Source organism: Setaria viridis, chromosome 7, assembly GCF_005286985.2.
Source record: "Setaria viridis chromosome 7, Setaria_viridis_v4.0, whole genome shotgun sequence".
NCBI classification, from domain to species: Eukaryota; Viridiplantae; Streptophyta; class Magnoliopsida; order Poales; family Poaceae; genus Setaria; species Setaria viridis.
In genome coordinates this window covers 20410046-20426515 of record NC_048269.2, presented here as the reverse complement: position 1 = coordinate 20426515, position 16470 = coordinate 20410046, and the positions used below count along the sequence as shown (strand labels likewise).

General features: G+C 45.2%; 3 protein-coding genes across 4 annotated transcripts; 1 reads left to right on the top strand and 2 right to left on the bottom strand.

The window, feature by feature from the left end:
• Positions 1-851: 851 nt before the first annotated feature.
• LOC117863541 (NAD(P)H-dependent 6'-deoxychalcone synthase) lies at positions 852-2383 on the bottom strand. The gene is made up of 3 exons (XM_034747319.2): positions 1921-2383; positions 1417-1846; positions 852-1159 (listed from the first exon to the last, which is right to left on the bottom strand). The coding sequence occupies exons 1-3, from the start codon at positions 2265-2267 to the stop codon at positions 929-931; spliced, it is 1008 nt and encodes a 335-aa protein (XP_034603210.1). The 5' UTR covers positions 2268-2383; the 3' UTR covers positions 852-928.
• A 2961-nt stretch (positions 2384-5344) lies between these two features.
• LOC117863539 (deoxymugineic acid synthase 1-D) lies at positions 5345-7752 on the top strand. 2 transcript variants are annotated; one of them, XM_034747314.2, is made up of 4 exons: positions 5354-5835; positions 5994-6237; positions 6836-7003; positions 7147-7752. In XM_034747314.2, the coding sequence occupies exons 1-4, from the start codon at positions 5492-5494 to the stop codon at positions 7372-7374; spliced, it is 984 nt and encodes a 327-aa protein (XP_034603205.1). In that variant the 5' UTR covers positions 5354-5491; the 3' UTR covers positions 7375-7752. The 2 variants fall into 2 exon arrangements, with proteins under 2 accessions (XP_034603206.1, XP_034603205.1); XM_034747315.2 differs by lacking the exon at positions 6836-7003 and having other exon boundaries at positions 5345-5835.
• A 4592-nt stretch (positions 7753-12344) lies between these two features.
• On the bottom strand, positions 12345-14701 carry LOC117864735 (chitinase CLP). Its single transcript, XM_034748841.2, has 3 exons — positions 14465-14701; positions 13748-13884; positions 12345-13672 (listed from the first exon to the last, which is right to left on the bottom strand). Exons 1-3 carry the CDS (start codon positions 14699-14701, stop codon positions 12544-12546), a joined length of 1503 nt encoding a protein of 500 aa, XP_034604732.1. The 3' UTR covers positions 12345-12543.
• Between the last annotated feature and the right edge of the window lie 1769 nt (positions 14702-16470).

The window sequence follows — 16470 nt, the reverse complement described above, 5'->3', positions numbered from 1 at the left end:
TATGTCCAACTTTCACTTTTTCCCCCCAATCATATACAGCTTTGAGCTTAATGGTTTAGCTAGTGTGGCAATCATGATTTCTCACTCTTAATCTGATTGCAGGGATTTGAATAAGCTGCATGTTCTAGATGCATTTGAATAAGCTGCACGTTCTAGATGCTTTTGTGCCATGCTGCTGGTTCTGAGTTCTGACTAGAAGCCAGAAGGTGGATGCTGCATTGGACCTGTGCTTGGCTAGCTATTCCTTTTCAGTCGAAGTGATCAAATTTACCGGCTAGAATATTTTTTTTCTATGCAGTCAGCTCATTGAAATGTTTAGTCTGATGTAAGATGCAGTGTTGCCGCAGACTTAAGAAAACTCTGGTGTGTGCTTGGCTAGTTGTTACCATTTGGTTTGATAAGTGCATTCTGGAACGGAACTAACTTGTTTGTTGAGTTGTTGACCTGTGGTCTGAATGTGAGGATGGTTGTGAATGTATGTGGTCCATGTGGAGCCTACGCTCCACAAGCCTTGTTTGAGAATTGACATGGGTTAGCAGTAATTTGAATGTGAGGCCTCCTGTTCTCTATGAAAGTTTATGATTTTAAACAAAGGAGGACAAAAGTGAACGAAACTGTCCCAATTTCAGTCAGAAAACTACCAGACCAGTACTGTCCGAGTAGCACGCACACGCACGAGCTCTGTGATTTTGGGCTGGATTCTCCGAGAAGCCTAGCCCAGTTTAGACAAACGGCTGTCCGCCCTAAATGGGCCACACAAACGCCCAGATGTGTGCACGTCCGAAAATGGCGGCGGTTACAATCTTTACTGAACTGTCAGCGTCACCAGATTTCAGTAGGACGAAGTGAAGGGCATGAACACATCAGTGGACTTTTTTTATTCAGATGTAGAGACACAAAGGCAGGCCATTTTCCTTCATCGGTATACCTATTCCTCTACAATGTCCATGTCCGAAAGACCAACCGACGGGAACTCGCCCTCCGGCGAGAACAGGGCTGTAGCCGTGACACACTTCTTCTGCGGGATCTGGCTGATCTTGTGCCGGTCTTCATCGGTCAGCTCCCAGCCGAAGATGTCGATGTTTTCCTCGAGCCTCTCCTTGTTGTAGCTCTTGACGATCCAAGTCACTCCCTGCTCATGTGTCCATCTCAACGACACCTGAGAGGGAATAGTGGTGTTACAAAGGAGAATATTTAACACAAAGGGATAGAACAAAGACCAGAGCTAGCAATGACGCTGTACAAGCGGCGGCGGCAGTTACCCTATCAGTCTCAACAAAAAATTATAGGGTCCTGGACAACATTGAGTAGGCAAGTGAAAACGAAGCATGGAGTCGTGGACCAAACAACCGGATCGGAGCGCCGCCGCACTTCAGGGATGACGATGAACGAAGTCAACATGGACTAGCCGCGTACCTGTGCCACGGTTTTCCCTCTTGCTTTGGCTATCTCCGCGAGCACCTCGGACTCCAGCACGGCGTTGCCTTCCCCGGATCCGGACCAGTTCTGACCTCCCAGCGGCGAGTACGCCGCGACGTGGATGCCCTTCTCGGCGCAGTAGGCCCTCAGCGTGCGCTGCTGCCACGCCGGGTTCAGCTCCACCTGGTTCACGGCGGGAGGGATGGTGGCGACGGCCAGGAGCTTGTCGAGGTGCCTGGTGGTGAAGTTGCTGACGCCGATCGCCTTGGCAAGGCCCAGACGCTGGCACTCCTCCATCGCGCGCCACACGCCCTCGACGTCGAACGGCACGGCGTCCTCCTTCTTGTTCGGGAAAGTTATTGGCATGGGCTTGATGGAGACCGGCCAGTGGATCAGGTACAGGTCCAGGTACTCCATCTGCAGGTTCCTGCTCCCACGGCACGCACGAGGAAAGATTAGTTTTCAGAAATTTCACATCAATCGGCCCGGGAATAATCTTACTTGAGGGTCTCCCGGAGGGAGGGGAGCACGAGGTCCGGGTGGTTCTGCGTGCACCACAGCTTGGAGGTGACGAACAGCTCCTCCCGGGACTGGACGAGCCCGCGCCGCACCGCCTCCGCCACGGCCTCGCCGAGCGGCCTCTCCGTGCCGTACATGCAGGCGGTGTCGAGGTGGCGGAACCCCACCTCGATGGCCGCCAGCACCGCCTCCTTGGTGGCCTCGTGCGCCACGGGGGTCGGCGACGCCGTGCCCATTCCGACGGCCGGCATCGGCCTCGCGGCGCTGGAACGTAGGGGCACATCCTCCGGCACCGCCGCCGCAGTGGCCGTCCTGCCCGCCGAGGCCATGTGTAGCCTCCGCCCGCACGCCTGCAGGTGCGCTGGTGCGTCGCGTGGCACTTGTTGCGTGTGGGTGCAGAGCAGGTTCGCGTGCCGCGATGACCAGCCTTCCCTCGGAACTTAAGAGCGGCAGCTAGCCGGCAGGCTGCTAGTCCACCCGAGTCTCGTGTTTCGCATGCAGGCTTCCAGAGCCGCATTGCGCCATTGTGTTGGCGATCGCGCAACGTACGTAAGCAGAGCTAGAACGTACGGTAGCTGACCACGCAATATAAATTCATTGTCTGACTTATCCCTAATTAGGACGTCGATCAACCCGTACTCCCATTAGTCCATCAACCCATACTCCTACACGAGCTAATGTTTTTAGAAGGTATTGTATTTGGAAATTATTTAGAAATTAAACTCCTAACTAATAATCAAAATTGTTTATCTACTACTCTCTTATTTTTCAATACTTCAACGTAATACTTATATATGTACCTATTTTGTCCAGTTATGATTGATTTTTAATTAATAATTACTCTATGCACGTTTTTATCCATATTCGTACTTTTTCCATTTTGTATCACACCTCCAATCCTCCATACATTATGTTTAGCATACAAATCAATATTTTTCATCGATTCCTCACATACATGTATAAATAGTCTAAATGGTGGCACTTATCATGTGTATATACTTTAAATTAGTATTTTTATATTAACAAGGACATAAATAGATAATTTAGAATTATATATTAGTTTACTCTTTGATATTTCTGTACCATCACAATGGTATTCTCTAGATGGAACTCACAATTATATTCTCTACATGAAACTGCATATGCTAAGCCTGTCATCAATTACTTGCTATCCGAGATGCCCGATGATTTTTCTCCGCGCGCGAGGAACTGCAGGATTGCCACGATCGGAGATGGCCGGCGCTAGTTTATCTCCGTGCGTGAGAGGCAGCTCTGTGATTATCGTGATTTTATCCATTTCTGATTTTTTTAATTAAATCAATGGGTGTGATTTTTTTTAAAACTCCTACCTCATATGGGTAATTGGACTATTGCTTTTTATAATGTTAGTGGTGGGCAATTTTGATGCAAATTTAGGGAGTTATTTTATTTTTTCATAATGGTATAGGTGAGTAATTTAGATGAAGATTAGAGGTTACTTTAGTTAATTTATATAATGGCAGAGGTGGGTAATTTAGATATGAATCTAGGGGTTACTTTATGCTATTTTTCTAATGGCAGAGGTGGGTAATTTTTTACAAAACATAATAGATCCAATGGCTATTATGATTTTAATTTATCGAATTGATGGCCAGATGTTTTGTTTTTTTGAGAGAATTTCTAGGATTTCTCCATTTTTCTAGAGTGTCCACCTAGGATCCTAGGTGGCTTCGTGTGGAGGCTTCAAAAGAAGGCTCCTGTTCACTTTAGGTTATTTTTAATAACGACACACATGGGTAATATAGATTAAATTTTAGAATGACATTTTAAGTTATTCTTTATAATGATGTGTATTAGTAAATTGGATGAAAATTATGGGGTTATTTTAGATTATTTTTTATAATAGCTGAGCTCGGTAATTTATAGATAGGTTTAGAGCTCATTTTTTAATATTTTCACAATGACAATGGTGGGTAACTTTTTAGAAAATATAATAGATCAATGGCTATGATTATTAGAGTTTACAGGATTGGTGTTTGATGTTTTAAATTTTTATGAGAATTTGTCTCTTTTTTCTAGCTTGTCTCATGGGAACTAATGCGGAGTCTCCAATGAAAAAAAATGAGACTACATTACTACAAAACTATTTCCATAAGCTACCTCTCGTTTGTTAAATATTTGAACACAATACTTATTTAGATATATACTTAATATCTTCATCCAATTGTGATAGATTTTAGTTAGTTACTCTATAATATTTTCAACCACATTTATAATATTTAACTTTTCACTTTGCATCACAGATATGTGCTTGAATTTGTTTAATGAACCCTAAGTTTGAGACACAATTTAAGCATAGAAATCTATATTCTCATCACTTTATATCCTTATAAATGGTGACACACATTATGCGTATAGACCTTAATTGTTATATCGTATACCAATAGTGGAAGATATAGATGATTTAGAATCATATAATGTTGTATATTTTTAATTAAGGTTATTTGATTTAAATGTAGGATTACCTCATGTTATTTTTAATAATAGCATGTGTGGGTAATATAGATACTAATTTAAGGGGTTACTTTAAGTTTTTTAGGCAATTCAATTGCAAATTAGGGGGGTATTTTAAATATTATTTATAATGGTATAAGTGGGTAATTTGGATGAAGATTAGAGGTTACTTTAGTTTATTTTATATAATGGCAGAGGTGGGTAATTTATATATAGATTTAGGAGGTTACTTTAGGCTATTTTCATAATAGTATAGGTGGATAATTTTTTAAAAAAATATAATAGATCCAATGGTATGATGATTTGAATCTATCGATTGATGGTCGGATGTTTTGCTTTTTTTAAGAATTTCTAGGATTTCTCTCTTTTTCTAGAGTGTCCACCTAGGAATTCTAGGTGGCTTCACCTGGAAGTTTCAAAAGGGACATCTGATCAAATTTAAAATAGTTTGATTTACCGGACTTAATTATAGTTATTGATAGAGAGAGTAGTCAATTGGGCTTTGTTTCTTGAACGCACGCGTTTGTGGCCCATTTATCGTACTCGCCAGCATTCTGCCAAACAAAACCGAGTGATGCTGTCTAACTTACACCGAATGATGCCCAAATCGTTGGCTCGATCTGTTCGACCGCATGTCAGCCAGATTGAAACTGGCACCTTTGTTCTCTCAATCTCTGCTTGCCTCGCGAGCAACGAGGAGCTCGCCCGAGCTAATTTTGCTCTTCCACGGAAGCAAGCTAAAACTCGTCCACACAGATTTTGAGGTGCCCAGACAAGAAAACCAAACCTCTACGCTCATTCTTTATCGTTGCTCGGTGAGGTAACACAGTGCTCGGTGAAGGAACCAATGTGTAACTACCTGCCTGCCGGCCCGATGGTTATTTTATACGTCTCGCGCGACTCACGAGTCATGAGGCTCGTTTTCTTTTGGGATTTTTTTTTTCGTAATTGCGTTGGAAGCCCCCGGTTCAGTCAACTCTCCTCGCCCGACGGCACGGCCGTGGAATCAGCTGACCAAGCAGAGAAAGGAGAGCGCGCAGGCGGCGGCGCGCCGGCGCCCATGGCATCGCCACCACGGATGGCCAGCGCTCGCTCCCCCAAGATCCCAGAGTTTCCAGCGGGCCCTGCCGGGCGGCCGGTGCCGGCGGTGGGGCTCGGCACGGCATCGTTCCCGCTCGTGGAGGAAGATGTCAGGGCCGCCGTCCTCGCCGCGCTGGAGCTCGGCTACCGCCACCTCGACACCGCTTCGCTCTACCGCTCCGAGCGGGCCGTCGGCGAGGCCGTGGCCGAGGCGGCGCGCCGCGGTGTCGTGGCGTCCAGGGAGGAGGTGTTCGTGACGACCAAGGTGTGGTGCACGCAGTGCCACCCGGAGCTCGTGCTCCCTTCCCTCAGGGAGAGTTTGCAGTAAGCTTTCGTCAAAATTGAGTTCGCTTCTCCTTTAGAATGCTAAATTGCTAATCGATTCTGCGGCGGCTGGGAGTACCAATTGCACAAAAAATAGGCTGTGCTTTGATGTCAAGCTCAGGGAAGGTTCCTTTATTTATCTCTTCATCGATCTGTAGGAACCTTCAAATGGAATATGTGGATTTGTACCTGGTCCATTGGCCCATGGCTGTAAAACCAAGCAAGCCCCACTTCCCAATGAAGAGGGAGGACATGGTGCCGATGGACCTGGGCGGCGTCTGGCAGGCAATGGAGGAATGCCATCGCCTGGGCCTTGCTAAGATGATCGGCGTTAGCAATTTCACGACAAGGAAGCTCAAGGAGCTGCTTGCAACCGCAAATGTCCCCCCAGCAGTGAATCAGGTTCGTGCTGATCAACTGATGAATAGTCACACCTGGCCGTTCTCTTTTTCACTGTTGATACGACGACCGAGAAATATCGTACCTGTTTAGTTCAAAACACTAGTTAGCATTTCTTACTGTGTTAAAATATTTGTTGTTATACAACTCCTAGACAACTTCCGCTTATTTTTAGTGCTAGCATTTCTTACTGTGTTAAAATATTTCTTACTATGTTTACACTTCATACAAAAATAAAAACAAAAATGCTACTATGTACTATAGCAGCAGTAGAGCTTGAGCCAATTTGATGAAAACTTATTTGCTTAATTTGTATGTGGCTCTGTTCTCAAGTCTGCCGCTTGCACAGAAGTTTCGGCGCTCTCCCCCTTGGTCGCACAGCCCTTGCAATGTATTGTCTGCACATGTATGTGTGTGTGTGTGTTTCTTTTCTTTTCTCTAGATCTCGGCCCGTTTCATCATTTCCTTAGGTTGTAACTTTTCTCCTCCTCTTAATGAAAAACGTGCTAATGCACGGTCGGCTCTGTTCTCGAGTCTCAAGCCACACTGTCTCACATGTCACAATATCAGAGGTACTGATGCATGAGACTACACTTTGCAGGTCGAATTAAATCCATCTTGGCAACAGCGGAAACTAATTGAGTTCTGCAAAGATAAGGGTATTCATGTGACTGCTTATTCTCCCTTGGGAGGCCAATTTAGATCCAAAGTACTACCGTCTAAGGTTCTAGATGGGATTGCGAAGGCTAGAGGGAAGTCGGTGGCTCAGGTATCGACTGCATTTCTTCGTAATCCCAGTTTAGTGATCCATTTAATTACTCGTGTATTAACAGTACTGGATCGGATCATTGTTAGCATCATGCTAGCAGCGTGGCTGACATCTCATCCGCATGCATACATTCTCCCCCTCAGATTTCGCTGAGATGGATCTACGAGCAAGGCGCAAGCATGGTGGTGAAGAGCTGGAAACAGGAGAGGCTCAAGGAGAACACCGAGATCTTCGACTGGGAACTCAGCGACGAGGACCGGCTGAAGATAAGTCAGATGCCACAGCACAAAATGGCCAGAGTGACGGGAATCCTCTGCCCCGAAGGCGTCTCCAGCGTGGATATCACCGAGGTCGATGTCGTTGAAATGTAACCGGCATCTCCATGCATTTGCAATGGGCTAGATATTTGGTGGCTCGAGCATGCATGAGGAGTCACACTGGGAATTTCTGGATGCCGGCCATACACTCAACATTGATTCCTCACACCTGCAGCTCGGAGACGCATATAGGATTTAGAGTTTATATATAAAGATACTATACTATAAAGTGATCTAAACTAAAAAGAATATACTAGAGTTTCTTAATCAATAAATACTGTTACAACAACTGTTGCTGTAAGAATTTCTGGAGCTAGCAGTGACCGGCCCTAAAGCATATTGGAGCTGTGTGTATTGTACGTTTGGGTACGGTGCTGCAACTGAAACGTCGTCCCTAAAGTGTAAATCATTGGAGTTGTGTGTATTTGTCAATTCTTAGCTTGCCTTCTATCAGCACGGATCATATTGTCCATGTTCAGAAAGAAATGAGTGTTCATGGTTTTCTATAATATTAATTTTATGAGTGTACATTAGAGCTTCTGAGAGCAGCTCCAGCAAGACCCCTGCTGATCAACCTCTACTCAAAAATTAGGAACCGATGGCAAAAGGAAGAAAAAAAACACTCCAGCAAGCGGGTCCCTGGAGTAGCGAGGCAACATATCCCCCCTCCAGCGCAGCGCGTGGATACTCCGGCGTTCCGCTTGATTTGCTCGACGGTCGCTTGAGTCCGCCGCCGCTTGTCTTCATTCGCTACCTTGCCGGCCCAAATCGGCAGCCGCACGCTCGATGCCGCCGCTGCTCGCTCGTATTCGTCGAACAGGGGCGTCGATTCTCATCTTCATCCAGGTGTCGCTGAGATTGATATATGAGCAGGGAGTGTCAAGAGCTTCAACTTCAACACAAGGACAGGCTTGCGAAGAACCTTGAGATGATTTTCGAGTACGAGACCACCGCATGCAGATTGGTTCAAGATCAGCCGGATTCCTCCGCAGAGGGAGATTGTCATGGTTGAAACCGTGTTCTCTAATATAGGGTGTTTGATACTAGTTGCTAAACTTTAACCATATCATATCGGATGTTCGGATGCTAATTATAAGGACTAAATATGAGCTAATTATAAAATTAATTGTAGAACCCCTAGGCTAATTCGCGAGACGATCTATTAAAACTAATTAATCCATCATTAGCAAATGGTTATTGTAGCACCATATTGTCAAATCATAGATTAATGAGGCTTAATAGATTCGTCAAGCGAACCCATTTACTAATGATGGATTAATTAGCGCGAATTAGACTCCATCTGTGCAATTAGTTTTGTAATTAGCTTATATTTAATACTCCTATCCAAACATCCGATGATGTGACAGGTGCTAAACTTTAGCACGTAGAAGCTAAACAGGCCCATAATAATCTCGATGGAGGCTGGTTTGACGTGTCGGTTGATCAGTCTCGCAATCTTACTATTACTAATTGAAGGCTCCTTTCGAAACTTCCAGGTGAAGTCACCTAGGATTTCTAGGTGGACACTCTACGAAAAGAGAGAAATCCTGAAAATTCTCAAAAAAAAAAGCAAAACATCCGACCATCAATCAATAGATTCAAATCATCATAGTCATTGGATCTATTATGTTTTCTAAAAAATTACCGACCTATGCCATTATGAAAATAGCCTAAAGTAATCCCCTAAATCTATATATAAATTATCCACATCTACCATTATATAAAATAAACTAAAGCAATCCAAATTACCCACTTATACCATTATAAACAATATTTAAAATAACCCTCTAATTTGCAATTGAATTGCCTACCATTATTACTTAAAAAACTTAAAACTTAAAGTAACCCCTTAAATTAGCATCTATATTACCCACACATGCCATTATTAAAAATAACATGAGGTAACCCTACATTTAAATCAAATAACCTTAATTAAAAATATACAACAATATATGATTCTAAATCGTCTATATCTTTTACTATATATCTTTTACTATTGGTATACGATATAACAATTAAGGTCTATACGCATGATATGTGTTACCATCTATAAGAATATAAAGTGATGAGAATATAGATTTCTATGCTAAAATTGTATCTCAAACTTAGAGTTCATTAAACAAATTTCAAGTGTATACCTGTGATGCAAAGTGAAAAGTTAAAGATTATAAATGTGGTTGAAAATATTATAGAGTAATTACTAACTAAAATCTATCATAATTGGATGAAGATATTAAGTATGTATCTACATAAGTATTGTGTTCGAATATTTAACAAACGAGAGGTAGCTTATGGTAATAGTTTTGTAGCAATGTAGTCTCTTTTTTTCCATTGGAGACTCCGCATTAGTTCCCACGAGACAAGCTAGAAAAAAGAGATAAATTCTCATAAAATTTAAAAACATCAAACACCAATCCTGTAAACTCTAATAATCATAGCCATTGATCTATTATATTTTCTAAAAAGTTACCCACCGTGAAAATATTCAAAAATGAGCTCTAACCCTATATCTAAATTACCGAGCTTAGCTATTATAAAAAATAATCTAAAATAACATCATAATCTTCATCCAATTTACTAATACACATCATTATAAAGCATAACTTAAAATGTCATTCTAAAATTTTATCTATATTACCCATGTATGTCGTTATTAAAAATAACTTAAAGTAAACAGGAGGCTCCTTTTGAAGCCTCCACATGAAGCCACCTAGGATCCTAGGTGGACACTCTAGAAACATAGAGAAATCCTAAAAATTCTCTCAAAAAAATAAAACATCTAGTCATCAATTCGATAGATTAAAATCATAATAGCCATTGGATCTATTATGTTTTCTAAAAAAATTATCCACCTCTGCTATTATGAAAATAGCATAAAGTAACCTCTAGATTCATATCTAAATTACCCACCTCTGCCATTATATAAATTAACTAAAGTAACCTCTAATCTTCATCTAAATTACTCACTTATACCATTATAAAAAAATTAAAATAACTCCCTAAATTTGCATCAAAATTTCCCACCACTAACATTATAAAAAGCAATAGTCCCATTACGAGGTAGGAGTTTTAAAAAAATCACAGCCATTGATTTAGAAATAAATTAGAAATAGATAAAACCAGGATAATCACACAGCTGCCTCTCACGCACGGAGATAAACTAACGCCGGCCATCTCCGACTCTCACACACGGAGATAAACTAACGCCGACCATCTTCGATCTTCGATCGTGGCAATCCTGCAGTTCCTCACGCGCGGAGAAAAATCATCGGGCATCTCGGATAGCAAGTAATTGATGACAGGCTCAGAATACAATTGTGAGTTCCATCTAGAGAATACCATTGTGATGGTAATTATCTTCATGTGCATCATACAAAAAGTAAACTAATATATGATTCTAAATTACCTATTTATGTCATTGTTACTATAAAAATACTAATTTAAAGTATATACATATGGTGAGTGCCACTATTTAGACCATTTATTATTGTATGTGAGGAATCGATGAAAAATATTGATTTGTATGCTAAACATAATGTATGAGGATTGAACATGTGATACAAAATGGAAAAAGTACGAATATGGATGAAAATGTGCATAGAGTAATTATTAATTAAAAATCAATCATAACTGGATAAAGATAGGTATATATCTATATAAGTATTATGTTGAAGTATTGAAAAATAAGAGAGCGGTAGGTAAATAATTTTGATTATTAGCTAGGAGTTTAATTTCTAAATAATTTTTAAATACAATAGCTTCTAAAAACATTAGCTCATGTTGGAGCATGGGTTGATGGACTAGTTATAAAAATCAATAGTATTTATAACATCAAATTAGCATCATTATATCTAGTATGAATATATTTTTATATGTTGCGTCCTTGATTTGACAGACGTTATAAATTTAGACAAACATTATTTGTCATAGGGAATAGGTAGTAGCGTAGTCCCGGGATTTTCATAGCTAAAAGTATATGACTATTCATTCCCCATTACGACGTGGGCAAGATTTTCATTTTAGTATGCATTGTAAAAAAAAACAAGATTCCTCGGGTGGGATAGTGACGGCTGGGCCTTCATACATATATGAACAACATTGAAACTATGTATATAGTAAAAACTTGGTCCAAAATTATGAGTATTCACGTGAATAACTATGAATACCTATGCACCTCTCTCTCTACAGTAACCAAATAGCAAGGTATCACATTGAATTTTGCTCCTCCTCCCTAGCATTTCTGATGCAGGTGCTTTCGCTAGCATAAACTCCAGTGACTCCCAAGTTAAAGCTATGTCTACCTTAACTCCATGCGGGCCAATGGAGGGCCTGAGCCCCCCGGAGGAAAGAAGGAAGAAGGGAGAGGAAGAAGAAATGCATCGTTTTGTTTGATGGGATGGACTTCTCTTGGAGCTGTTTCAAAACTTTGACAAAACTTCATCCGTTTTCTTTAACCAAAGGCAGCAGGAGCACTGCCAAATTATATAAGCAGGAGAAGAAAGAAAGTTCTTACATAGTCGATATTACATAAATCGGTTCTCTAACAAAGTAATGACTAATCTTAAGAAAAATGCGGCTCTAAGAGCCCTCTCATGGTTGTCTTCCTCAAGCCGATCTCCATGATGTTGTCGATGTCCTCTCAAAAATTCCAAATGTTACAAGTCGTGTACATCAACATTGCTGACACGTTCCGCCATTGGGATTCAGTTTCAAACTTCAAGTTCTGCTGTTCTAATTAATGACAAAGTTGGCTGAAAGGATCCCAAAAGAGCTTGCTTGTAATTTTCCATCCCCTCAAGGGTTCGTCTTATTAAAAATTTATGCAAATAATATATTTTTTGGCTTGTTTTATTTGATGTACTTTAAATACGATTCATATTTTTTGCATGTTCACACTAAATTTTTTGACAACATATATAAATGATCGTACGTCATACTCAAAAGTCAATGGTGGCTAGCACGAAAAGATCACTTTTAATAGGACATACCACAAAAGAAGTATACAGGGAAGTAAAAAGATTTCATTGACCAATTTTTATTTCCATTGCTAACGTGACAATCAAACGATTGCATTACAGGTCGACTAGTAGGAGACTCACCGAAATGAAACAAAGGTCTAGTCTCGTAGGAACGTGGAAAGCAAACGGTGACGGCATGACCTGTAACTGTAACTCTTCGAGCAAAAGGAAAACAAAGGACTCCTGCTGCTGCGTTGACACGCTTCTACGAGCTTCCCATGGTGAAGATGAAGTTGCCACAGGTAGTGCGGATTCCGAGGAGCAGTCCACTGAGCCCGAGCGTCCCTTTCTCCAGATCGAAGAGCATCAGGTGGTCCTCCATCTGGTAGCCCCCAATGATGACCGCCGGCGAATCGGGCACCGCCGCCGCGGGCCCCATCTCGAGGAACGCGAAGGTCTGGTCGTTCACCCCGACCAGCGACTTGGCGCCGGGCAGCTGCCAGATGCGGCCGCCGTCGAGCGTCAGGTCGATGTTCGCCACGGCGGGGCCGAGCCGGGTGGAGCCTAACGCGGACGACTGGTAGCACATCTGGAAGGGCGCCACGGGCGGCGCGCGCGGGATGCCGCTCGTGGCCGCGTCGAACGCGTCGTGCAGCGCGCGGTAGATTTCGGAGTGCAGCGTGGTGTAGGGGGTCACCGTGCTGAGCGTGACGCCGCCCGTGCGGTGCCGGGCGTCGAGGTCGAAGGCGCCGGCCGGTACGGGCACCGGCTCCTGGTTCACGGCGATGCCGTGCACGCGGAAGTAGTAGGCGCCGTTCCTGGGGTTGTCGAGGAGCGGGATGGGGTTCCGACGGAGACCCTCCGCGAGCTCCACGGGCGGGGAAGCCAGGAGCTGGAACGGGCCGCCGGCGAAGATGGCCGCGCCGGTCTGGCCGCCGCCTGGGAGGCAGAGCGCGAACTGCCTGGCCACCTTCAGCTTTGACGCGACCTGGGACGGCAGCGACGTCGGCGTCCTCGACAGGCCCGCGACGCCGGCGGCGCCGGGTGGGAGCGTCGCGAGGAGCCCGTCGGACGCGCACGCCACGTTCGCGGGGAAGGACACCGGGTACAGCGGGTTCTTCCCGTCCGTGGCGTTGGCGGAGAGCGACTTCGCGGTGACCGCGCACACGCTGGACTTGCACGGGGCCCTGCCCTGCGGCGGCGGGCACCGCGACCAGACCAGCGAGCCGGCGAGGTCGAGGACGAGCGGCGCGCCGTTCTTGACGGGGACGGTGTAGAGCGAGGCGCCCTTCGATATGGGGGTCACGATGGGCTTGCCATCGCCGGCGAGTGCGCCCGGAGGCGACAGCAGGAACAGCAGCGAGAGCACGAGCAGCGGGAGCACGGGTGGGGTGCTGCGGCATTAGTACGTGGCATTAGCACAGGCATTATCCAAAGTAACAGAAAATATCTTTGAAATCAAATCATACTCCTCAAGCATAGAAGTCACACGATCAACAATGTTCTGGCCAATATGAGATTCATCAATGAGCCTAAAATCAATTATCCTCTTCTCTAATTGCCATTCAACATTAACATAATAAGCAACCATACTAAGATAATCTTCCTTAATATTACCAGACCAGATATCAGAAGCGATAGACAACGATGAAATACTAGTTAATGATTCAATAAGCTTAGCACGGTAATCATTAAAGTACTTGCTGAAATCTCTAGTGGTCGTTTATCTAGAAACAGTAGAGAAAGGTAATCTTCCTTAATATTACTAGACCAGATATCAGAAGTGATAGACACAGATGAAATACTAGTTAATGATTCAATAAACTTAGCACGGTAATCATTAAAGTACTTGCTGAAATCTCTAGTGGTCGTTTATCTAAAAACAGTAGAGAATCTAGGATTATGAGCAAACTTAAAGTACTCTTCAAATGCAGCAGATTCACCAAAACTAAGAGAAAAATCAAGTCTAGCAATCATTCAACAAAGCTGAGTACGAGCTACCTCAGAACTGTAATCCTAGTGACGGACACTTCCGTCCATATTGAATTGGATCAAAGGTTGGAAAACACGAAGCTTTGACTTCCTCGTTGGGCATTTCTCAACATGCCGGTTTAGATGGCTAGTGCCAATAGAAGATTGAGCAGCGTATAAAGTGCCATAATGAATGCCTTAGTAGAGACCCTTACCTTCTTACCATTGATGTCCTTGAATATCTTTTCGAAGTCCTTCCAGCATTCAGAGGTGGTGGAACGGCTCCTCTTAGTGCCGCTACTCACCATGTCTGGATCAGCAGCATTAGGTGCTGCTTCACCAGCACCGTCGTCACCGCCATCAGCGACGTCTATTGGTTCGGCATCGCTGCCACCGAAGAGCTCTTCCCGCCCCGTCCCTATGTCACTCTCGTCATCTGGACGCTGGCCCATCATCCAAAGCTCATCGTTGATGGTGTGCCCTGGAACTCGTCGTCGTCGTCCATCGTCGGTGCTCTAGTCCCTCAACAGACTGCCCTGTAAACAGAGATGACAAGACGTCAAAGAAAAGAAGAAATCAAGTAGAGCACCAAAGCCAAGGAGGAGCGAGGGATCGATGGCTTACCAGCAAATCCGGAGCACCAGAGCGACCGACGAGGTCGACGAACAACGGATCCGGAGCACTAGAGCTAGGGAGGAGCAAGAGGATGAGAGAGAGGTGGCGACAGGAGAGAGGAGTAGGTGGGGGATGGGGGAAGAAGACAATTAGGCTAGAACAAGATCGATGGCTAACTAGCAAATCACCGAACCTCTAGTCCCTCAACGGCTTCGAGACTGGCGGTTTCGTATCTGGAGCACCAGAGCAACCGATGAGGGGAGGAGATCTTACCGACAGTTCCAGAGCACTAGAGTGACCGATGAGGGGAGGAGATCTTACCGACGGTTCTGGACCACCAGAGCGACCGGCGAGGTCGACGACCAACGGATCTAGCAAGGAGATGACGGGAGCGGCCAGAGAGTGGATCTAGTCATCTAGTCTAGAGAGGTGCGAGAGGTTAGAGGAGGAGAGAGAGAGGCGGAGAGGCGAAGAGTGATGGGAGTCGAGGGAGGAGTGGGCGGGGGAGCAAGGAGGCTAGGGTTTCTGGCTAGGGCGGCGGCCAACGCCGACTTCCGGTCGCCGGAGAGGGAGGAGACGAGAGGGCGAGAGAGCCAGAGAGTCGTGAAGGGGCGAGAGCGTCGGCCGAACAAAGGAAAAAATGAACCGTTAGGGTTTCTAGCTGGGGGACGCGGCCGACCCTGGGGTTATATACTACCCTCCCCAACGTTCCGATCCAACGATCAGGAGGGGGAGGGGGAGCGTCCCGCTTGATCCAATGGTTGGAAGGAGGGTCGCAGGGTATCGGGTTGACCCAAAATCCGTGCCGGGCTCGTGCTAGTCCAGCGTGCCGGGGAGGCAGCCCAAGCATGGCCCGACGTATCATGCCGAGTCGGCCTGGGCACTATCCATTACGGGTCGTGCCGGGCTAGTGCTGGACTTTTTTGGGCTGTGCTACGGGCCACCCAGTGGTCTGGCCATCTATAATGCTGGAGGCGTGTGGTTTGTTACGTGCACCGCGGCAGTCGAGAGATTGCACGTGGTGGCCTCGAATCAAGAAAAGGTTACGTGCAAAAGATGTGATCTGGCTTACAAAATTGCATCGCAGAGGCAGCTAGTGTGGTGCCTGGTTATTTGCTTGTGGGCCGTGGCCTGCATCTCGATGGCAGCCGCCAACTGAATACACTTATCTTTGCAGAAATCAATAAGTTTCTTTTTTGGCAAATTTCCTCGTAATGACACCGAGATAAACAAAAACCTCACGAACTCACCTTGTCACCGGCTCCTACGAGCGGTTCATCTGGGCACTACGACGGAACCTCCTCGCCGACTGCGACGACGGAGTGTGCTCCACCACTACGATGCCGACGGACTCGCACTCCTCGCCACGCTCCGCGCGGTTCCCGCGCCGAGAGGCTCCCCGTGCACCCGTCGGACCGGGTCGTGCTCGCCTCAGCTGAGTTGGGGCGCTCGCGATGGTCAACTTCGTCGGGGGGCGGCGCAGCTTCGCGAGCCACTTCGAGCGCCCGCCGTTCTCGGAGGAACAGGGATGGCGATGGACTGCAGCCTTGGATCCGTGTGTTTGGGCCTGGGGTGCGTGTGTGCGTTCGGCCGGGCAGGCTCGCTG